Below are 24,174 nucleotides of genomic sequence, written 5' to 3' on the forward strand. Positions count from 1 at the left end.
TTTAGATTGTCTTGTCTTTTTAATCTTACAATTCTATCAAGGTGTTCTATAAAATGAGGTGGAAAGCAGGAGACGATTGCTGGGGAGGTCTTGAGGAGTTAGCCCAGGACAGAGTGTGGTGGCGTGAGTTCATCCAGGCCTTATGCATCCCTGTGGGTGCCACAGGAAATTATTGATTAACTGATTGATTGATAAAATTTTAAGGTTGACTGACTTATTTGTAACTGCTATTATTATTTATTTTCCTGACTGACATTCGTTTGTCAAAAGTGGGTTTTTATACAGCTCAGTATCTTGCACATCTCAGTAACTTACTTGCTGGGAGGTTGTAAGTCATCCACTACCCAAAATCAAAGCAACTTCAGTTACAAAGTAAATTAACAAGTAAATCATTTCACACTCTACTGATACCCACAGAAAACTCAGCAAAGCTGAGAAAAAAATGCCTCACTAAAAAATCAAATCACTGAAATAAAAGACATAAAATATTCACAGGGTTCCCTGGTGAAAACGGGTGATGTGTTGCTTCCGAACTACACAATACTGTACTATGGGAAATATGTGAAAAGGGCCCTAATAAAAAATTAAAAACAAAGAACAGTTAAGCAAAAAAAAAAACCCTGTAAGAAAAAGGTTGGACCAATCATAAAAACAGTGTCAAACTGTGCACTGTCAGTTATTTGGAGGCTGAGTGCTATGGAGTCACACTGGAATAAGGAGCAATGCATAAGAGGATCAGACCATGCATGACAGGTACGTTTTCTCCTTATTTGAAAGGCTGGTAAGTAGGATTACCTACATGAAAGTAAGGCAATTTATAATTAAGAGGGTTGTAAGATATATGTAAAATAATGTTACACAATTTATACAACAAAAAATATAGTATTAACCATTGAGTTTACCCAAACAAAAAGGAAATATGAGAAAAAAAAAAAAAAACAGCAGTTAGTCTATCATCGATTCATGCTAAAAAAAGGTGTTCTGGCATACAAGGTTTACAAATATAAATTTTAAAATTATTTTTTTATGTATACAGTATTATCAATACATTAAGATAAATTACAATCATGTGGAAAAATCTTGTATACTGAAAATAAGCTAAAATCACTAGGGCATAGAGAGTGTGAGAAACATAATTGTTCTTATTATACAGGCCAATCAAATTTTTATCCATCTTTGAATCCTAGTACACTTCACATTGTATCTGTATTATCAGATATTGCCACTTTCTTGATACAAATCATGGCTATGGCTTTAGCATAAAATTATCCATTACCTAATCAAATTTACCAAGGATTGTATTAGCTGAATAACATCTACATGTGAGTTAAGCACTTTAACCATTTCAGCAAAAGTTTACTGACATGTTCATTACAAAACATTACCAGTGAGGCTGATGACAACAAAATTTTTTCGTTATTTGGATAATATGGTTTTCGAGTAGTGATGTTAAAAGAGCATTCCAGTGTACCGAAGGGGTAACTGCTATGGAGGGTCATAGGAAAACTACCTGGATACACAGGTGACTGTTGCTATCTTACAAACTATTAGTCCACCAAGACAATGGTCAATACTGATGATGCAATCTGACAAAAAACTTGAAAATTTTATGAGTGAGGTGACTTTCTTTACCATCTTAACTCCTGTCTTTAAATGGTAAACAAAATCAATTGTAAGTCTTTGCTAACTCATCATAAAATGAGTACTGAAAGGGGAAGAAAAAATTAAAAGTGAAGAAAAACTTTCGCTGGAAAGAAAACACAAAGAACACAATACAAGAAACAGGTAAATACAGCAGGTGAAGACTAAAGAATTACTGTAGTCTACAATGCTCCCTGTAGTATGCAACATATGGGAACTGAAAGCAGTATCTTCCTTATAAGAAAAGACACTATATATAATTTTTTATTTGTAAAATGATCCTACTAACCATTTTTTTAAAAGCACCACAGGTATTGTCAACACTTCAGTTTTGTCTACTCTGTGTACCTACCAAGAAAATTCTAAGGTCTATACATAAACAGTACAAGAAAATATGTAAAACTGGATTAAACCAGTTTGTCTGTAACAAAGTGCACACAATCATTTTACACAGGTAGCACACTTATAGAAACAAAGGTAGTTTTAACACAAGATGATTATGTAAAATGAAAATTTAGATAAAAGAATATTGCATAATAATAAAATATTTCATTTATCATGGCCTTAATTCAGCTGCCTAAGTCCAGGTGTAACTTTTTCGGCTTTGAAATGAAGACTACAAAAAACAAATGTACTAAATCAACACTAAACAAATAAAAAAAATATTGGGGAAAATGGGGATCAAGATACTTGTATCAATAAGAAAAAAGCCACTGGCCAATATATTGTTCCCATAATAAAAACAAGCGCCCATATTACCGTAATAACAGTGGCCATAGTGCTTTACAAGAACATAACACAATGTTGATTCCCCATGTCATATTTGCATGATAAATTTAGAGCTTAAATTTAAAAAATTCTTCAAAAATATAGCCTGGGATATCAAACAGTACCATGAATTTCTGTCCATGTAATAAACAATGGTCTTGACTTTCTCAAACTGTATGCAGAACTTGAAAGTACTGTACTTAGTTCTTACAGTTTTCTAAATACTTGGTCAATGATAATTTTGGTTTATGGAAACAATTTGCTTTATTGCAGACCTTGGTTCTTCTTGTCCTTGCTATGGTCATGCCTGAAAAAATAATGTACATTAGTACTGTATGTGTACTTAATAGTAGTAATATAAAAAATGATTTCAAATTACTACAATACACATTTGTATTAAACAATATTTTAAACTATCTCTTGAAATAAAACAGGTCACATCTTTAAATTTGTGAACTTTCAAGGTACTTTACAAGTTTGCACCAATGATAAAAAATTCTGAGGATATTTTCCATTATAACATTTATACAGCAACATTTCACAACAAAGGACCCCATCATCAGTTATTGGTAACTACTAGCTATGGAAAAATCAATTTCAATATTTTCAGGCACAGTTTACCCTTCATCTGACCTATCCTATCAAAAACATGGCAAGGGTCCTGCAAAAAATATTTCATAATGGCGCGCTATGCACGATGGAACCCGGAGCAGCTGTCTTCCCTGGCCTCCTGATCCCCTACCACCCAGCCCCAACTGGGAGCAAGACAAACAGGTTTGCAGGAGGAGGGTGGAAGTCTCCCCTACTCTCCCGTTCCCCTACCTACCCTGCCCCCATCTAGGGCTGACAAACCGGTTTGCAGGGGGTGGGTGGCTATGTCATGTTTCCCCTACTGTTACCCCAGGGAGGACAAACAAGATCCACTTAGATTTTATTACTATAGATTTACTCAAACTCACAAATTGACACATTACAAATAAAGCCACTTTCAAATGTACACTAGTTAAGAGTGTTTGCTAGTTTCAGCGGTTAACTATGTAATCAAAAACACTTCATATGTCTGTAATAAAACGGGAATTTTCAAACAAAATGAAATAGTCACAGTCACAAACAAAATGAAATGTAAGTGTATGGGAACGATAATGGGTTAACTGACACCAATTTTTTTTCTATGTCTTGAAAAATCATATATTAAATGTGAAATAGGGCCTGGTATATGAAATACCATTTCCCAGCATTGAAAGCACCCCACTTTTGAAAAAAAAAAAATGTAAATGTAAAAATAAAATTCCACGACTTTCATCTAACCTAACGAAGACATACTAAGGGTGGCTCATGAACATGCAGATCCTGTTAACCACTTACAGTCTGCATTTTTTTTTTATACAGTACATAGGCATAGTAAGTTTCTCCCAAGTCTCCACATAGCCTACAAGTAGGTACCCATAGTACGATTATACCTACATTGAAATATTCCAGTTCCTAATTCACCGTTTGGCCTTATGTGGTTTTTACCCTCACTGGAGTATCTGTATTATGACCAAACATGATAATGTGGGGTTAAAATAACAACACAATATTGATGGTATGTAGATTAGGCTACTCGCACTGGTGATATAGTCCCAGCTTTGTTTTGGTTGTTGCATTACGTTATAGTTCTTGCATTACGTGTATCTGTTTGTCCCAACGTGCTCAATGGCCTTGACTTTGGCTGATACAGCATACTGATTACTGCAGTTTTTCATTCCATTTACTTTAAAAATATGTACTTTATGTTTTTCCAAGGTCACTGATTTTAATATCTAATAAATTTTTGTGTAGTTGACATACCAGCGAACTGAAAAACTTGAACAGATTACCAAGTAATGTGTATGGAGTACACTGCCCAGCTTTGTTTTATCAGAAATTTCCTTGGCCAACAGCATCTCCGTGCGATCTTATGGACGGGGATGCAGCAGGTGCGCAGTATTTTAAGGTTTTGATAGCATTAGATATAAGATTAAATGTAGGCTTATGCAATTTTTTTCAATCTCTGACAAAGGAATAATATACGAAATATTAGAAATGGTAAATACCATTTTATTACTTACCATACATTTCAATCTTCAAAATTTAAATAATATTTTGCACTTCACTATCACATTAACATGACAACCCAAACCCAATGATATAAAAAGAGAGAGAAAAAGAAAGAAAATACAAATACTGCCAGTACACAAGGGGACAAAAATATATTACAATATTGAGCAAAAAGATGGCAGTCTTTCGTGTATTCTTCCCAGTTTCTGAAACTTTCCTATGCAAATCCACACTTATGTTTCACTGTTTTATAATGTTCTTTAATATTGAGGTTTACATTTAAAAATGTCGAAACTAATACTGTACTGCAGTTACATTTGCCTGGTGTTGCTTACTGAATGCAACACATCTCATCACAGAGCATCTGAACACAACCAAAACAAATGGTCAGTGAGTGTTTAAGTCTCTTGTTAGCGTAGGATTTTACTGATAAATCCTTTAACATACTGCAACTTTACTTGTGCCAGTTAATAATGTTCCCCGAGTGAAAATAACTGTAGACTGAAATACAAGAAGAATGTTACTACAGCCCACTGACTCGTCTACCACAGTCTCTCAATATGGGAATGAATCTTTGTGACTAGGCTACATATATTTTCCTGTTTTTATGAAACTATTGTTTATTTACTGTTTTTAAGTATCATTTATATACTCCATTCACAGGTTATATGCAGGAATTCTGGTTACTGTTTAGCAATAGATAACCTCCCTCTGGGGTTAGGATAAGACTAAGAAAAACTTAAACCTTTGGCATCTTGGAAGCATGGTAAATTTCTGACTCTCGGAAAATACTAGCACCTTCAATACCAGAAAATATGGTATACAGTAACAATCAATACATCAGAAAGATATTTTACATAACTTACTTTTAGATTTCAGCCTATTATACTGACAAAGGCCATGCAGTAATAGCCTTTCATAGCTACTAAGTTCTGGACTAATGTACACAGCAGATGGATCTCCTGTGAATGTACTGACTACTTCTTCTTCAAGGTATGACAAAATCCCCTGTGTAGGATAAAAACAATGGAAACTCAAACTAAATCATTTTTTCAGTAGCAATGATTAATTGGGAGTACCAATAATAAGAATAACTTTGGAGTCAATGTATTATGGAGGAGACCACAAATAAAGTCTTGCACAGCTATTTATTTTGTACAGTATACAGTCATTATCAATTAAATGGATATATGCAATGCCAGCATTGAAGACACCGTAACAGGTGCTGATACTATTTCTACTCAATTTTATGCAGTAACAGTCCTCTCTAACTTACCAAGGACAGATGCTTCTTCTTGAAGGCAGAACGAAGCTGAGGGTCTATAAAACCAAAGCACTGTTCTGGGGTGTACGCTGGGTGTACTTCTCGGCAATCATTTACACCTGGCACCATTACAAAACCTGCAAGAAATAAGACCAGTGAGATACAATCAGCCATTTTCCCTGAAGGCTGAATTCCCAGTCAAAAAGTACTATACTACTTTCTTCTAAACCCCATAAGCTAGCCTGCAAGTGTAATCTGTTACTAATGATGCTAACAATGTTCAGAAGCACCAAAAATACTACCAGAATGATTATAAATAGGTTTCATTGGAATACCAATAAATATTCTTACAAAATAACCTATAACCTATATGTCAAAGCCAATACCCTACAATTTCTATAGGGCGCTATTACACAAAGCCTTCTGCCGTCACTACATATGTAATACAAGAGCAAAAAATGCACTGAAATTTCTTCAGTGCAATCGAGTTTTCTGTAGAGTTGCTACAGTGTATAATCAAGGCCACCGAAAATGGATCTATCTTTCCATGGTCTCGGTATAATGCATGATTATGGCAAACTTTTACCTTAAATAAAATAAAAACTACCGAGGCTAGAGGGCTGCAATTTGGTATGTTTGATGATTGGAGGGTGAATCATCAACATATCAATCTGCAGCCCTCTAGCCTCAGTAGTTTTTAAGATGTGAGGGCAGACAGAAAAGGTGTGGACAGAAAAAAATGTGGACGGACAGACAAAGTTGGCACAATAGTTTTCTTTTACAGAAAACTGAAAATCATGACACAGTATAGACTTCCTTCTACAAAGAACAATAATAATAATGGAATTCTAGACTTAAAGGCATCTCTATCCTTATAACATCATATATCATTAATTTTAGGAGGGACCTCTATCCTCATAACATCATATACAGTTTTATTAATATTACCATAATAAAGGATACCTTCCCTCAAAGCAGCTGTATTAATTTTATGTAAGGTCTTTTTATATTTCCATAATGATTTTTCTGTTTTTTGGCTGAAGAGATATAAAAATTCTCCAGCAGAAGAACAGTTGAGGACTGGTAGTGAATTTTACTTTTGGGAGAAGCAGTGATGGGACCTTTCCCTTCATAGATATAATGGTTTTATGATAACGTATTATAAAAGGTTATTAAAAGATAATCAACCGATGTCTCTGGCTCAGTGGGCAAGGTGAGTGCCTGAGAGATACATGAAAGAGTACTTTGGAATAAATCAATAGGACTTCAGATTGTAGTTTAAAACAGTCTCTCAAATTACAAAATCAGGCAGCAAATCCATGTCACAATTAATAAGTGTCATAAAGGAAATAGCATTCCAAGAGGTGACGGTAGCAAGGAAAAAACCTTATACACTAATGGAGCTGAAGTGGTTATGATTTTTAATATTAATATAAAGAAATATCTTCATGAAGCAACAAATTCAATTAAAAAATTAGCACTATAGCAATAATGTCCACCATTTGATCTGATCTATTCCTAAACTGGCTGGTAGCAGCACAGTTCCCCCCCCAACCCCAAAAAAAACTCATGTAAGGTGTTTTCAATGACTTTTGGGCAGGATCAAATACTTGATGTATGTTTCCTCCATATACCGTATGTACTATGTACAGGTCTATACAGAATGTACAGCCATTTACTCATACATTGTACTGTATTTTTCCATGGATGCCATGTTTTCTATTTCCTTTACTTTAGTTCACTGTTTATATGCTAGATAATCTATGCGACAAATTAATTCTAGCCAGATTTTCTGCTGCACATATGCAAGGCATATTCCTTTATATTTTACCATATCCTCATAAATAGAAATAAAAACAAAATTGCAATTCTATTGCATAAATTACCCTTGCATCTTCCTATATACCTAGCTTTATCAGTGTTTAAAATTATGCTGGGTTAGCTAAAATGGTTCTGTTGAATCAATGTTTGTAGCCCTTTAACGCCGACTGGACGTATTTTACGTCGACAAAAGTTGTCTGTCGGGTGCCAAGTGGACGTAAAATACGTTGACTACAACATTTTTTTTTAAATATTCGCGGAAAAATACTTATAGGTCTTGTTTGCGAAAAATTTTAAATCACGTGCCTTGAGGGATGCTGGGAGTTCACGGATGACGTTGTTGTTTTGTTTACAAGCGTGACCCAGCTAACTGCTGAAAATCTCAGAAATTCTTTAGTCACTTTGTCGTAATTTTTGCACCGTTTTCTATTAGCCTTTACATAAAATTTTATATATGAAAATATGTGCAATTTCATGTAGAATACAATAAAAAAATAACTCATGGTTATAGCTTTTATCAATTTTGACATATTTTCATATAAATCACGACAAGTGCCAAAATTTCAACCTTCAGTCAACTTTGACTCGACCGAAATGGTCGAAAATGCAATTGTAAGCTAAAACTCTTACATTCTAGTAATATTCAATCATTTACCTTCATTTTGCAACAAACGAGAAGTCTCTAGCACAATATTTTGGTTTATGGTGAATTTTTGAAAAAAACTTTTTCCTTATGTCCGCGCTAACTCTGCTGAAAATCTTGTAAGAGCCTGACGCCGTCTCTTCCAAACACGTGTGTGTTCGTCGTCCATCGGAGTGGACAAGACAACAAGAACATCTCGTTTTCTTTCTCTAAAGGAACGCGATTTCAACCATACAATATTTTCGTCTGTTTCTCCCTAACCATTGTTGTCTTGATGTATGTACAATCACCACTACTTGCATTGCCATGCAAGCATTCTAAACATGTACTCATAATGTTCCAACAAATCTTCTGTATCAAACTGTGTGTATGTTTCTGTTTGTGAAGACGGCAAACGTCTCACCACTCCAATGGACGACAAACACACGAACACACGTGTTTGGAAGAGACGGCGTCAGGCTCTTACAATCTCAGAAATTCTTTAGTCACTTTGTCGTAATTTTTGCACCATTTTATGTTAGCCGTTACATAATGTTTTATATATGAAAATGTGCGCAATTTCATGTGGAATACAACAAAAAATAATTCATGGTTGTAGCTTTTATCAATTTTGAAATATTTTCATATAAATCACGGTAAGTGCCAAAATTTCAACCTTCGGTGAAATTTGACTCAACCGAAATGGTTGAAAAATGCAATTGTAAGCTAAAATTCTTACATTCTAGTAATATTCAATCATTTACCTTCATTTTGCAACAAACAGGAAGTCTCTAGCACAATATTTCGATTTATGGTGAATTTTTGAAAAAAACTTTTTTACGTCCGTGCGTTATGAATTCATGCATCACTTTGTGATAATATTTTCTGTGTTGCTTTGATCGTTTTACAATTTGTTATATACCAAAATCATTGCAATTTAGTGTACAATACAACAAAAAAAAAATAGCTCATTAGCTTTAACCGTTTTGCTCACAGCGCGATTTGTATACAACTATATGAAATTTTTTTTTTGGACGCTGTCATATATTCCAATATTTACATATGATAATATTTTTTTTCATTTCTGATGGTTGCATACTAAACTTCAGGCAATGAGAAAAAAAGGAGCCAAAAATGATGAACTCTTAATCTTAAAAACTAAGCGTGCTGTGATTTTTTGAAAAGACTTTCTTTCTGCTTCGGCGCTAACTCCCAAACCCCACTGGCATATGGCAGACACTTTTGTAAATAGAGGCTCAGCGTTTAAGGGGTAGTCAAAATAAGAAAATATTATTTAGGATAATGTTAGTATACAAAGACAAATATATTTTCATTTCGATGCAATAAAACGCTTCAGTTATTCAATGAGTAAGGTGTGGTTGAAACTCCCCCTATATATTTGGATTTAAACCAAATCGTAGGGACTCTCAAAGGAAAACAAGTTAACTGGGGGATTTCGTTTGAATTAAAGCTGTTATCTTTGTATTATAGTTTCTACTACTTGATCACTTAACTGATGCTTTTCTGTCAAATACAAATTCAGGCAGTCTAGTCTCCTCTAAGATCCAAGGTGACTGACTGACATGTTGGTTTGATTGCTCTTGCATGTACAACTTCTCTTTCTGTTCTTTTTAACCTAAAATGATAAATTTTAAAAGTAATTTGTATTTTTCCTACCTATACAAACCTGAGGTCTTTACAATAGGGAACATGCTTCAGTGCAGCTGAAGACGGCCATTTAACTTTAAGCAAGGATACTAAGTAAGCTTCTGAACTGACTGGTAGTTTGCCACACCTGGGTCTCCTTCCTGGTCATAAGAGCGAAGGAAGGAGACCATGCCTCTGACATGTTTAACAAAAGTGTGAAGAACTATATGTTCAACTGTCATAATTCTGGACCTTTTGAATTAATGTATGTGTGTAGCCACATTGCTTCAGAGACAATAAAACTACGTAGAGATAACCAACGGGTCGTTTTATCATCAGCCCCTCTTTCCCCTTGCTAGAGAGAGGGGAGGACTTGCATCTATTAGTCTAGCTAAGATTACAGACAGGGTACTCAGTTATGTAGGCTTACTTGCATGACCTGCCCGACCAGCAAGTGATGGATGGCTACTCGCCTCTCTCTGCGAGAAAGGAAAGATAAAAGAGCAAAGGGAGGGAGCCAGTCCCCCACTCATATTCACTCTTTGCCATCGAACACCTTAGGTGAGATGCAGACTGTCCACTATGGGAGCTGGCGAGCTACGCAACTTGCTGAGCAGCCACCACAGTACCCTGGGAAAAAGTGTCCCAGGGCCTGTAGGCAACATCCTGAAGGCAGAAAGACGTGAAAGTGGACAGCCTAAACCACTTTCTGTCTTAATACCTGTAGAACTGATAGGTTCTTCTGGAATGTGAGGGACGGACCAATGTCCCTACCCTCGTGAGGTACTTGGAGCGAACCGCTGGCCACATGTCGGGCATAGAGCCCACTCATTTGATAGCCTCCCGAGGGTAGAAAGAAATCGTGTTCTTGACACTTTTACCTTAGTCAGGTAGTACTACAGAAGTGACGTCAATACTCAAGCTTGAGATGTCGAATCCTCTGAAGATAGTACCGTAGTACCCTAACTGGATACAGTAGTATATTGTTATGGTCACTCCCAATCAGTTCCTAGATGGGACTGAACGTAACTTGAAAGTCTTTGCTACGAGTTCTGGGACAAACTCGAGCATGGCAGAACCTCCTCTCCTTAAGTGCCCTAGTCTTCCTCGAGGCCGAGGTCTCTACAGACAAGAAGAATAACTAGGAGACCTCCTTCTCCAAGTGAGCTTACCTGTGGGTCTGCATAACCTTCTGGGACCCTGGCACCGTTCCCATGCGAGAACATGCAGGGGGGTGAGGCCATGCCAGTGTGCTGGGCTTTCACTCTCTCAAAGTGGGGGCCCAGGTCTGTAGACTGGGGAACCTTACCAGGTTCGTAGACCAGGGAACCTTACAGGTGCCATGGAAGTCTGTGAGACTCTGTGCAATGGCAGAGGAACCTTACCTGCCCAGGGAAATGATTTCCTTGGGCCGATATTGGTGACATGGGGGCCCACTGGAGCCCCATGTACCTCTGGTGACACAGGTAATTCCGGTGGCACGGGATTCGTGGACCCTGTGCAACAGTTGTTATCGATACCTGGGGGTTGAGGAGCCCCATGGGGTGGTGGAAGGCTCTTCACCGGCCCAGGAAGGTGGCTTCTGGGAACCGGTGTCAGTGGAGACCCATGCCTCTGTTGCTCCTGCGGCACTGGGGTCTGAAGAGCCCTGTGCAACAGTACCCTTGTCCACAGACGGGATAGCAATTGAGAGATCCCTTTTACCTCTTCCGAGGCCTCTGGGAGGTTCCAGGGATTGGGAAATCTTCGTAATGTCTGGGTGTAAGGGCCAAATCCCTGTCACCTGACACTTGTGATTGAGCTTATCTGCCATTAAGTTCCGGTTCCCTGGAATGTACCTGGCTAACAGCTCTACCGAGTGTAAAACAACCCACTCATACACTTGCACTGTCAACATGTAGAGTTGAGGGGAAACCAGTCCCCCCTTCCCCTGTTTGCTGACAAAAGTTACTCTTGTGGCAATGAGGGTACTGACGAAGCTGTGTTGAGTTCCAGGATATTGCTGTGGTGTTTGTTGTTCCGGTTCCATCCACCTGTAAACAGCAACTCTTCCAGGTGTCCGCCTCTTCCCATGGTTGAAGTATGCCAGAACGGGCATGGCAGGAGGGGGAGGGCAAATGGGCACTCCAGCGAGGTTCCTGTCATCTAGTCACCAGACTAGTTCACAATTCATTTCCTCCCCAGGAGGATTGGAAAGGAACGAAGGTAGGGCCACTCATGAGGGCCCGGCTTCCCCAAGGGCGACAGGATAAATGAGAATGACTTGTCACCATCGAGCTGTTGTTCTTTAGAGACAGGAATAACTGTACTGTGACCCTGCTGATATGGGACTGAGATCGAAACACCAGCACTTCAGGACACTAAGTGTACTGTACTGCTACACCAGCACTTCAGGACACTGAGTGTACTGTACTGCTCAAGTGAGATCGGGTTTCTCAAACTTGAACGAGACTGCCAAGTCCCAACAAATTAGAGAAGCTGCCTCTTGTCCCCAGACAAAAGATGAATATTTGTTCAGAAATATGTATCTTAACGAGCACTAACAGTACCGCCTTCACCTCTTCTCAAGGGTGCGGTTGACAACGGTAACTGAAGTCTGGAAGTGGACTGCACATTGCCTGGCATTCTTGTTTTTGTCACTTAAGCTGAATAAAAATAACAATCATCATCACCATCTGTCAAGGTCAAAACACACAATCAATCAATGAGAGAGAGAGAGAGAGAGAGAGAGAGAGAGAGAGAGAGAGAGAGAGAGAGAGAGAGAGAGAGAGAGAGAGAGAGAGAGAGAGAGAGCACTGGACACTTCCTTTCCCGACCACATTCAACATGGGAACAAAAGAATAAAACAAAGCACAAATAAAAAGAATTTTAAGGGCTGTATATAAATTTTATCACAAAAATACTACAGCAGAAATAAATCTGCAGGTTGCAACAACACATCCAAGTCATTGCACTGTTATTATGAAATGAAAACTTTCCAGACATTAGCCAAGCAACAGGAAATAAAGAATTAACCTAAACATCTAAGAAAGAACCACCAACTGATCTCTGAACCCTAGTCACTGACACTCCCAACACAGTTCTGGACATCCAAACTAAAGTAATCAACACCAAAAACATTCATCAACAGGAATGAAGCCTATGAAGAACCAAAAGAGTTGATATTTGAACCCTAGTCACTGCCACTCAACACAGTCACTGAATCCAAAATACAGATAATGATTTCTAAACCACAGGCATAAACAGGAAAAATTAAGTTAATAACAGTGAGATTCTGGCACTCAAGACATATGTATAGTCCATGATGAATCCACAGAATCCATTTCTGAGCTCCCAGATTTGACAACTATGGAGTCACCTTCCTGCATCAAATGACCATCTTCATTTTCATATTTCTTTCTCTCTCATCCTTTAAAATGATCACACTAACAAATTCAAAATTATAATTTGCCATCTTACTTAAATAATGCTTAAAAAGGTGATAATTTTCAAAATTACTAAGTGTACTACACTATCCTAGTCCTCCTCAACTACAACCACCTGCAGGTAATCTAGACTAACTGCAGCCTCCTTCTTGCTCACCACCTTCTGCATTTTCAGGGTAAGTTACTTATCTCAAGCAAAGTATAAGGCATTTAAGGAATTTTTTGTTTTTGTTTTAACCCTTAATGGACAGGCACCATCACATAGGTATCGATAACAGGTTTTGGGTGGTGGACGGGTAACTCATGTGAGTATTAATATTATGCGCCATACGATTTGGATGAATTTAGTGGGAAAGATGTTCACAGCACTTCAATGGTCCATAAATGATCTCTCCATCTCAGTAAATCTTGTAAATATTTTACAATAAATATACTCAGAATTTGTTACTGATTTCAGTTCTTACCTGTTATGATATTGTGAGCTGTAATTATAATTTTACAAAATAAAATAAAGTAAATTATTAAAAAAACACATATAACTTGGTAAAATTTACGAGTGTCTTGTAAAAGAGGCCGCACACAGGGTTTTAAATTTTCAACTTCCTGTGGAAGAAAGCGATAAATTTTTGGAATTCTTTTTATTACACCATGTGCATTTGCATATCTTCCTCTTTCCACTGAAGTGTTTTTTTCTTAAATTGGCCAACCTTAAAGTTTGCCCAGTCCGGGGGTGTGCCTGATATATATTTAGCCCGTCCCTTAAGGGTTAAATAAAGAATAGCAAATTTTGATAAAATACAAAACTGAGGGTCTTGGGTCTACAATATATGGGTTCTCTATGGAGAAAATGCTTTGGAACTGCGATTTTGGTATCTTTAACAATTTTTTTAAACTAATTAGCTGCAGATAATGAGAAGGCTACTTTATGAATATTTATCATTTCCATAATTTCAAAATTCCCTCTATTTACTTCACAAAGAACTGCATATGGCTTCAAGAACTTCATCATAATATTATGCAGTATTGTTCAGTGTTAATGCTCTTTATTCTTGGCTTGTTAAATGTAAATGTTAAAACTTTAAAGCTGAATGTAATAAAAAAAAAGGGATAAAAAATAATCGAAATAGAACAGAATAAAAAATAACAGACCCGAGCAAAAACCTTAATACAGTGCTCCCCCACTTATTGCGGGAATAGGTTCCAGAACCCACCACAGCAATGCAAAGTCTGTGGAATGCAAATACGTTTATAACTGTCTATTTTACAAGCTCACTGCCTAATTTAGTAGTTCAGACAAAAATATACCTTATACTAAAACAATTTAATAACAATTCAAACAAAAATACACCCCAGACCATCATCCCAAAACATCCTAAGTCATCTTTGATTAGTACCCTTTTACAACTGTTACTCTTATGTATATCTTCTTCTTCTTTTTCTTTTAACGTGCTTTTTTCCCATTTTTGTATGGGGTAAGCACGATGCCTTCTTTTGAAGGACTTTTGATTTGGCTTTGGGGTAGACCTGTAGTCTCGATCGGCTGCCCTGCCTGACATCGCTTAGACCCGGTAGCGTATGTTTCATGTATCATACCCGACCCAACGGCCTTTCTTCCCAGCAGCGAGAAGTTGTTGCGCGGGTAGGGCGAGAGTTCGAGACGTGTGAGATGTTTGTTATGTTTTTAGAAGGTGTTGTAGTGGCTTTGTTTTGTGTGTGTATTTAGTCTGTAACACCCATTTGCTTTTTAAGCAAACCTATCCGTTGATTACATATATAATCCCGAGATGTCTACACGGATAGCAAAGTGTCTGCCTCTCTGATCAGTCGGCTGCGGATTTGAACCCGCGCCACAGACCTCTACGAAGTCCGAAGCTGCTGCTGTAACCGACTGAGCCATCAAGGCTCCTTGTTACTCTTTTGTATATATGCCCCTAAAATACTTATAACAATGATTTACTAATTTTAAAATATTAATATTAATGTAAACAGCAAAATATCTATAAAATGTTTAATACAAATTAAATAAATCTTTAATACAAATTAAATAAATTTAACAATGTTTGGCAACTAATCAAGTTACCCCTGTATACATAAGCATAGCTGTTTTCTCTCATAGTACTGAAGTCGTCCCGTTTTCTTTATATATTGGTAAAAACAATTAAAATTATTGCTGATTCACTTTTTTTGTAGAACACCACAGTTTATTCACTAATTACTGTATTTTTTTTATATTGTGTTTGTGACTAAATACATATTTTTATGATAAAAACAATTTACAGTGTACTGTACTTACACCGTTGCAATGTTACCTACAAAACTCACGAATTAGTGAAAGTTCCCCACGGAAAAAGGAAAGTGTTCCACAAAAATCCGAGACAAAATGAAGCGGGAAAAAGTGGGGTAGCACTGTATTACTCTTGGTACTCCCACTGGCTCTACTGCTACACTGATTTACATATGGCTTATTCCACTTACCATCAACCTCGGGCAGGTCACCTTCCTTCTCCTCCTTCGGCAAAGATTTCATCTGAGTAAAGCTAACACCCTTTCGGGGACACACTCCATTTACTTTCTGCTTTGGAGATATGGCTTCTAAATATGCCATCTGCTCAATTTCACTGCAAGATATGAAATACTGCCACACCTGAAAAAAGTATCCTCTTAAAACTCATTTATGTACAGTACATGCAATCTACTGCATTATCTAAATCTACCTTTTTGGTACAAAGAAGCTGGCCTAGCTCTTCTATGGAATGGTGATGTCCTTAAGTGGGGGGAAACCTCCAAATCTTTCATTACTCTTTATTTGGAAATAATCTATGCTAACTCATGCCTGCAGCCAGTCAGGTATAGGGTTAGAAACAATGGCATGGCTTGTATTTATGAAACAAAATCTGTTTGAAAAATGTGATCATACATTACAAAACCATTGCCTTACTGGAGTTCTGTGCCTTAAGCAGGGAGGCAGTATCTGGATTACAACTTCAGATATGAAATCATTGTACCTAAATTGGTCATTTGTCAGTCTACTCAAGGATACAGGAAAGTTTACACCAACTGGACCAAGATGAAATGGTCCCAAGATGATCTTAAAAATGATGGCAATACACATATTTCAGGATGTGTTCTGCAACAACTAAGTCCAGAAGAAAAACAAATTTTGAGAAAGGTTATCAGAGGCATTGATAGAACTGCCGCTGTCAGACAGAGTGCTTGTACAAAGAGGCTTAAGCAAGCTATGGAAGTACAGATAGCCTTAGTTCTGAGAAAATGACGAGAAGATAACAGCCTTGGAGCATGAGAAAAAAAGGAAGACTTTCAACAGGAACTTCCATGACACCAAGCAATAAAGTTGACAATCCCATTCTGGTAAATAACATTTCATGTTCTGTGTTGTAAAAATAGATTGAGCATTCCCTGACTCTAGCATGATGGTTAAGCCTGCAACTGACGTATAGTGTATGTACAGTATGTGGAATTACTTTTAGATCCATCAACTCTTAGCGATTGCAATATGCATTTGACAAAAAGGAAATTTATTACACATTACAGTATATGTACTGTAGTCCTAACTTGAGAAGAAAGACCTTGTAGACAAACAAGGCTGATTTTAAAAGTTCTGACTTGCTGCCTGGTCCTCAGTCAAGGTATACATGCATTCATGATTTACTGACTGCTTTCATTTTCTTAAGGGCAGTATCCTTTTACTGATGTAATAAATGTAATATTTCTAACTCCTTATTTCTTATTTTTTTGTTTCACCCATATTACTTTATGTTTATAAATAGATGCCTACTAGTGTCATACTGCATGCAATGCTGAGAGAGTTGCAGGAACTTTAAGGATTTTATAAGACTCATAGTCTGATCATTGGGCAACTGACTCTCTTGAATAATTATTGTATTCATCGCAAGAAATAAATGTACTGTATATTATAGTTGCACATTTTGTCACATTATATATTTGATTTTAGAAGCAGTGATGAATCTTTGCCATAATTTATTTACGTATATTGTGAGCATCAAGCTATTTGTGTGTTTCAAGATGGTCTCTACAATGGTGGTAAGCATACTGGAGTCAGGTAGCTAGTTAGTTAGTTAGTTATAAATGATTTGTTTAACCAGACCTCTGAACTCTTTTAGGGTTCTTCTCGGGCTGGAAGGAGGCAGGTAGCACATTCATGAGTTACTGCCAGTCTTTATGAAGATAGAATTACCTATGAAAGAACTCAGACACAGGTCTTGACTGGGAAGTCTTGATGGAAGAGTAAAAGGGCAGCTCCTCCAAATTTTACATCTGAAGCCAGGGAGAACACCTACTTGCAGTCATGACTCAAGGGAACTTCTGCCACAACTCATCAGTAAGCCATGAATGAAGCAATCTTTGCTGAGCAGGACCAAGTGTTTTATTACCGCTTACTGCACTATATACTGGACTATATACTGCACTATATACTGAGACCAACTCACCATAAAGAAAGACACTATGTTCTAGCAAGAAATGAAACCACAGAGCTAAATTTGCCTTCTCAGATGGGTGGCTGAAGAACTTGAAGGTATGCCATGGATTCAAGCAACTGGTCACCAGTGGAAAATCTAGGTCTACAAATGCTTGCTGCTGAGTACTATGAGAAGACCTTCACACATATTATTCTTGGGCAAGATCTGTGTCTCGGCCAGATGTGTGGTGCTGGTGAGACAAGCCATGAAACAGTGTGTGTGCGTGAAATACCTTAGGAACTTATAAATTAGAATCTTTATTCTTGGAGGATTTTTCAAAATGGAATATGTTTTGACAGATACCACTGATTTCATCTGGTCCTGACATTATGAAAGACTCTTAATAAAAAAAATCTGCACCTTTCTTTTCAATAATAATGTGGTAAATTTTGAATGTAAAACTGATGTTTATTGCTGATACTGTGTAGATTAAAAGTCACACACAATACAACTGTATAAGAAGGGTTAACTGTACATAAAACTTAGAACTGCACATGAGTTGTCATACTAAATAGCAATCTCTGTTATGCACCAACAACTATTGGCTAAGCATATTAACAGGCCCATAGTTTCTGAGAGAGATTATTGTGCTTTAAATATCAACTTGTAAGCTGACATATATCGAAAATAATCCATAACAAGATAATGAGATACTAATGTACTTTGCTTAAAATGTTAACTTAAAGGCTGGCGTATATGGAAAACTATTCCACAACAGGAAAATGTACTTACAATATTATTTCTACATAAAACTTAATGCATTGTCAAAGTATGTATACTTACCTAACTTTTACAATATCATGTTAGGAAAGCCAAGGCTTTTTTAATGACAAACATTGTGTAAAAACACAAAACACTCATGGGAATGTTCCTTTCTACTCCATTTGTACTTTCCTTAAATTATCTTGGGAATGCAAGGGATAAGTTACCCGCATATTATCACAGTTGTTCAGGAGCCGAGTAAATGCATTTTCATTCTTGGGCTGAAGGTCAACAATACTAGGTTCTCCAGTCTCTTCAAAATCATCTTCTATTAGAGTTTGAAGGGCTCGAGCTGAAAAAGAAAAAAAAATAATAAAATTTGAAATAATTATCATATTGAAAGAGATAAAAAATAATTATATTGACTTATGCCTAGTACCAAGTAAAGGACAAACAAACTGAATGCCATTTATCCCATAGAGCATGATTTGTAAAACTCATCATAATTCTAATTATCACCTGCATTCAAATCTTATTAGACTATACAATACTGTACCCACATACAATGTAGTACTAGACAAGCCTTAAATTACATCCGTCTTGCCTTATTTTTCAAAGTGAAATTCAATACCAAACAGTTCTCAGAAAGTTTAACTCCTGTTGAGACCTAATGAAGGAAGATCTTTCTTAAGTTTTACAGTCAAATCATTGGAACTTCTGAAGTTCAAACTGTATCCATGTAGCTCTTCATTAAGCAGATTCACTTGGGTCTCAGTTCATAATTTTACTGTCATACCTTGTTGGTTTTCTCTGCTATTCCTTTTATATATTGCACATATTATGGTTAATTCTTTACTTCTATAATCCTTTATCTGAATGGCACTGCTTTCCCTATCAGATTATACTTGGGGTTGTGTGAGGTTCCAACCGGGTTACAGAAGTGTAGTTAAACATAATAGCTGTATCAAGAGTGTTTCATTCATAATACCGTAAACCGCCTGTATTTGCTTTCTCACAATTTGGGGACTCACGTATTCGGGGATTTCTCTGTGGAATGTATCTATCCATTATTCGCGAGAAATTTGTCCATTCGCGGTATTTTTCACTAAGAAATATTCATTAATTACTGTATTTTCATGACTAAATGCACTTTTTGTGATAAAACTATTATGACTCTCCGGTATAAGCATTTTTAGAGGGTTTTTCTTGTGTTTAAAATATCAAAATAGGCAGTTCTAAGTGATTTTAGAGGGGTTTTAAGTATTTGTGAACTTTAGCTATTTGCTGGGGGTGGGGGTGAGGGGTGCGGTACGCATCCCCCGCGAATACAGGGGGTTCACTCTACTGTATATTTTCTCATTTTCACCTTATACAGTACTTCCATTGCAATAATCACTCAATAATCACATTATTCATCAAAGGGCATGGACTAATTTGGGGAGGCTTTCAATTTACCAGGAGTAAGAAAATGACAGCAAATGATACAAACAAGACATAACAGAAATGAACCAATAACATTTTGCCATATTTCAAAAGAGCATAATCACAATGTGAATTGCTACTGACAAGGATTACAATGAAGTTTAAGGCCACATCTATGGTGGTGTTGCAAGGGAAGGTGATTAGGGTGTGCTAATGGTTGGAATGATTATCATCCAATACTTGTCACCCTGGCTTGGGTCTAAACCATGGTCAAGGGTACATTACAGAAGCTGACAGTTGTCTGACTTGTCAGTGGGAATGGTCTAAATTCGAGGAGTCATTATCAGGAAATATAGTACTTCCAATGGTTTTCAGATGCTTGTGGAGATTCAGAAAGCTTCCTGGGTTAATTTTTTAATATAGTGCATGCAGTGCTTCGAGAAAGCATCAGCAGTGAGAATTCAATTAAGAAACTCTTCTTACACATATCTAAGTTGAAGGGACACACTGTAATAAGGTAAAACCATCTACATGATAGGGAAATGAAGGATAATGCTGTACTGGCTTAAAAATTAAAAAAGACAACACCAATTTAGGAAAAGTGAGAATTGGACAGGTGGACTGACAATACAGGAAACAAAATTTGAATCCTGATTTACAGTATTACTAGCTAAGGAAGCGAACTGTACCACTCAAAGCAAAAGTTATGAATCAAGATTAGGGAAAAAGCAGTAATACAATCCTTATACCTGTGCCATAAAACAACGATCTAATCTCTTACTGTTATTGGCTCGTCGAGTCTTTCTTGCTCCAGCACGAGGACGGTGATTCTCTAGTCTTTCAATAAGGAGGCTTGGCATGCGAACTTGCGGAACATCTGCAGTTCCTGCTCTTTGAGAATTGGCATTTGACACCACGGGTTCTACAGGAGGGGTTGGTGGTTGAGTTGAAGGCTGACTTATCCCTAATCTGTTCAACATAACACAAAGACTTAAATCCTCAAATATAAGGATGACAGACAAGGTTAGTATTAAAATAGCGCTACCGCAAAAACTATCAGTGTTATTGTAAAACGAGTCTGAAATTAATGCTTAGCTAAATATATAGTCAAGCACCATGAGCAAAATTTTACTTTAACCCACTGTCGCAATCCAAAACTAAAAATATGATTTTCTTATGACTTAAATATATGCTTTGATCATTTTTGTGTGTCATTTCATTAGCAATAAGTAGTTTTATGAATAAACCATTGGTTCAACCTTGTATCCTACACTTTGGGGGTCCACAGTGGGAAAGCAGGGTTTTTGGGCGTGGGAAAACACTAAACCTAATAGGGAATGCTTTGCCTCTCTGGATTCAACCCAACCTAACCTAACCTAGGGGGCCCAGTCCTTATCTAGTGATGGTGCTTCATTAAACTGGGCTCTCGCCTAACCTAACCTAGGGTGTTGGGGCCTTACATAGCCAGGGAGCTTCGATCCCCCTCACCTTACCTGTAAATTAAAGTACAGTAATATGATTGTGACCTAACCTAATCTATCCTAGAGCATCATGACCTTACCTAGGCCCCCTTGAACAGCCCCTAGTTAAACAAAGCGCTGTAAATTAAAATAATATGGTTGTTACCTAACCTATCCTAGGGTGCTGGGGCTCCCTAGGTTAACTTGGGTTAATCCATCCTTGTGTTTCATTTAGAGAATATAGAATATAGATTTTAGGCCAAAGGCCTAGTGTTGGGATCTATGAGGTCATTCAGCACTGAAAGGGAAATTAACAGTAAGAAGGGTTGAAAGATGTTAACAGGATGAAAACCTCAGTTGCACTTGAAACAATTGCTGAGAGAGGGTGGAAAGTCAGTTGAATAGAGTCACAGTTAAAGGAATGATACAGGTTGCAGCTAGGAGTCGAAGGGGCGCTGCAAAGACCCTTAGGTAATGCCTCAAAGTGCACCATGTGAGGTGCACTGAAGGCACTAACCCCCCCTACTAGATTATATTTCACTTTTCTTTTTTCTTTTTTTTTTTAACAAAAACCCCCACTTCCCCACCATAGTCCCCTGAATTGGAGGATAAACTAAAACTACTCCACTTCCTTGCTAACATTACGTATCTGAAACGTTCAAGGCAAATGTTAAAACACTGGAAAGTCATATTTTCCAATTAGGAACGCTATAACAGTTTAAACTAGGCTAAAATAATACGTATTTTTCACGTGGCCTAAGGCCTATTTACCCTAAATCTTAGCAATCAACAAACATGGTTAATGCATCTGGTGAAAAATGTCCATATTTAATCATATGGGATAGGTAATTAAAACTTTGCCAGAGTTAACTGCCAGCATATGCTATACTGTTAGGGTATGGCTACATAACAGAAATTTTCTGGCATTGTGCAATTGCAATTTTGGTTTTGGGGGGCATGAGAGATTAACCTAGCTAAGACTCGTCCCCTGTCATTTGAATCACGTTACAGACAAAATAGTTTTATCTAAATTACCTACTGCAAGAGGGCTTACAGCTTTACCCTAACACCTGAAGCTGTCACAATTTACATTGACAATTAAGTGGATGTAGATTACGTCAACTAAAGCTTATTTCTATAGCAACATTAAGCTTAGTTACTTACGAATTTAGGGACTCCTGGCTGAAACTAACAACGGCCGCCTTATTACGAAGTTTCCTGATGACACCCATCTTCAAGAAGTCAGAGGACCTCGAGAAAATTTAAATAAATGTTTGGAATATGTACAAGACTGCGTAAAGGGTTTACTTCTAATCTGTTGTTCTGGTTAGTTTAAAGATTTACCGCTAGATGGCTGGCGGAGTTATTGGTTGTCCTTGGGATGCAATCGCCATGCAGTCATCTGATACTCGGGCATTTAAGGTCACGGAAGTCACCATATCATATGTCGTGTTCTGTCAGATTATCATAATCAATACACATTTTTTCTTATTTTGGCCTTATTCGAATTTGTTGATCTCTTTAGGGAACAAAATCTTTACTAGTTTCACATTTGTCATTGAGGTCCCTTCACCCACACAAGGAAAATATAAATACATATAGCTGTATGAAAATTATTGTATTTATACATGTATTTATTTGAGGTGGAATAAGGACTGAAAGGGTGAGAAATGAAGACATTACGTAAGGGCGGTGAAAGAGACAGTGGGTATACCTGAAAACCCCAGCGTACCTAGGAATTTCTTTCAGGTGTTGGACGGGGGCGGGCAGCAAGGGGAGTAGCCAGGAATGATGTGCTCGGGTTGGGTATGAAGAAACGCAATATAAATAGCATAGTGAAAATAGTACCATGATATAAGAACAAGTAATGACGAGTGTTGTAGCAGTTTTCTGAACACGGGTTTCATCCACGATTCAACATTTGATAATGATTGTTGACTTTCCTTTTCTTAGGAATTATACCCCGTTAGGGAAAAAGGGTACTGCTGAAGCAAATGATGAAAAATGTTTACACTTCGATCTTGCAAAACCATTATTTGCTTTTTGAAATAGAAATGTTTAATCTCCCCCCTATTTTATTTATTCAATTCAAACTCCACGCAGACACATTTTTCTTCTTCCACTAGAAAGCCGCCAAAAGCTTTATTAAGAGATGGTGGTCTGTTGCTCTCACAGTTATCATATCCTCCCATCGGACTGAAACTATGCACAGTTCCTCATCAAACTGCATCAGTTCTGCAATATGTGACTTTATTTTACTTCTATTAGTTGGTGTTTCGTATGACTCCTATCTTGGTGTTACTCGCACGATTAGTTTTACGGATTTGATTCCACATTTTATGGTTCTCTCTGATTTTATTTACTTTCTATAAGAAAGTATCTAACCTTTGAAACTTTATCCTTTTGTGCTGTTTACAGTCATATGTGATTCCATTGTATGAGGTTTATCTTGGCAAACATTTCATACATGAAACTTTTTATTTATGCTACAGCGTCTGTGATATTCTCCTTTCTTTTATCAGGATTTTCATATGTGCGGGTACTCTGTCATTTCTCTTCTTGTGATATTTAATTTTGTATTTCAGCAGAGGGAATATTTTATTTTGATGAAGGTACAGCATGTTTTGGTTCTTAAATGTAATAAATTTTACTTGAATTTCTTTTTCATCTTGTATTTCATTACCTATAAACCTATTGTTCAACATAAAATAGATACATTGAGAGACAATATGTCCAGATTTTATAAGTGGACCCAGCTGTTTAAACAGATCTCCGCGCAAAGTATTAGCTGCTGAAAAACTTGTAGGTATAAATACTCATACAA

At 37.1% G+C, this 24,174-nt stretch overlaps 1 protein-coding gene across 1 annotated transcript; it reads right to left on the reverse strand.

Annotated features, from left to right (window-relative positions):
* Window positions 1-1,008: 1,008 nt before the first annotated feature.
* LOC136849225 (R3H domain-containing protein 4-like) lies at window positions 1,009-22,784 on the reverse strand. Its single transcript, XM_067122437.1, has 7 exons — window positions 22,515-22,784; window positions 20,672-20,859; window positions 18,696-18,820; window positions 15,743-15,911; window positions 5,765-5,889; window positions 5,355-5,496; window positions 1,009-2,716 (listed from the first exon to the last, which is right to left on the reverse strand). Exons 1-7 carry the CDS (start codon window positions 22,580-22,582, stop codon window positions 2,610-2,612), a joined length of 924 nt encoding a protein of 307 aa, XP_066978538.1. The 5' UTR covers window positions 22,583-22,784; the 3' UTR covers window positions 1,009-2,609.
* Between the last annotated feature and the right edge of the window lie 1,390 nt (window positions 22,785-24,174).

This window comes from Macrobrachium rosenbergii, chromosome 20, assembly GCF_040412425.1.
Source record: "Macrobrachium rosenbergii isolate ZJJX-2024 chromosome 20, ASM4041242v1, whole genome shotgun sequence".
NCBI classification, from domain to species: domain Eukaryota; kingdom Metazoa; phylum Arthropoda; class Malacostraca; order Decapoda; family Palaemonidae; genus Macrobrachium; species Macrobrachium rosenbergii.

Coding starts and splice junctions, on each gene's coding strand:
- LOC136849225 (XM_067122437.1), bottom strand. CDS start 22,582: ATGGGTGTCATCAGGAAACTTCGTAATAAGGCGGCCGTTGTTAGTTTC. Junction 18,821..20,671: donor GACTCGACGAGCCAATAACA/GTAAGAGATTAG, acceptor TTTCTTTTTCAG/CTCGAGCCCTTCAAACTCTA. Junction 5,497..5,764: donor AGAAGAAGCATCTGTCCTTG/GTAAGTTAGAGA, acceptor TATCCTACACAG/GGGATTTTGTCATACCTTGA.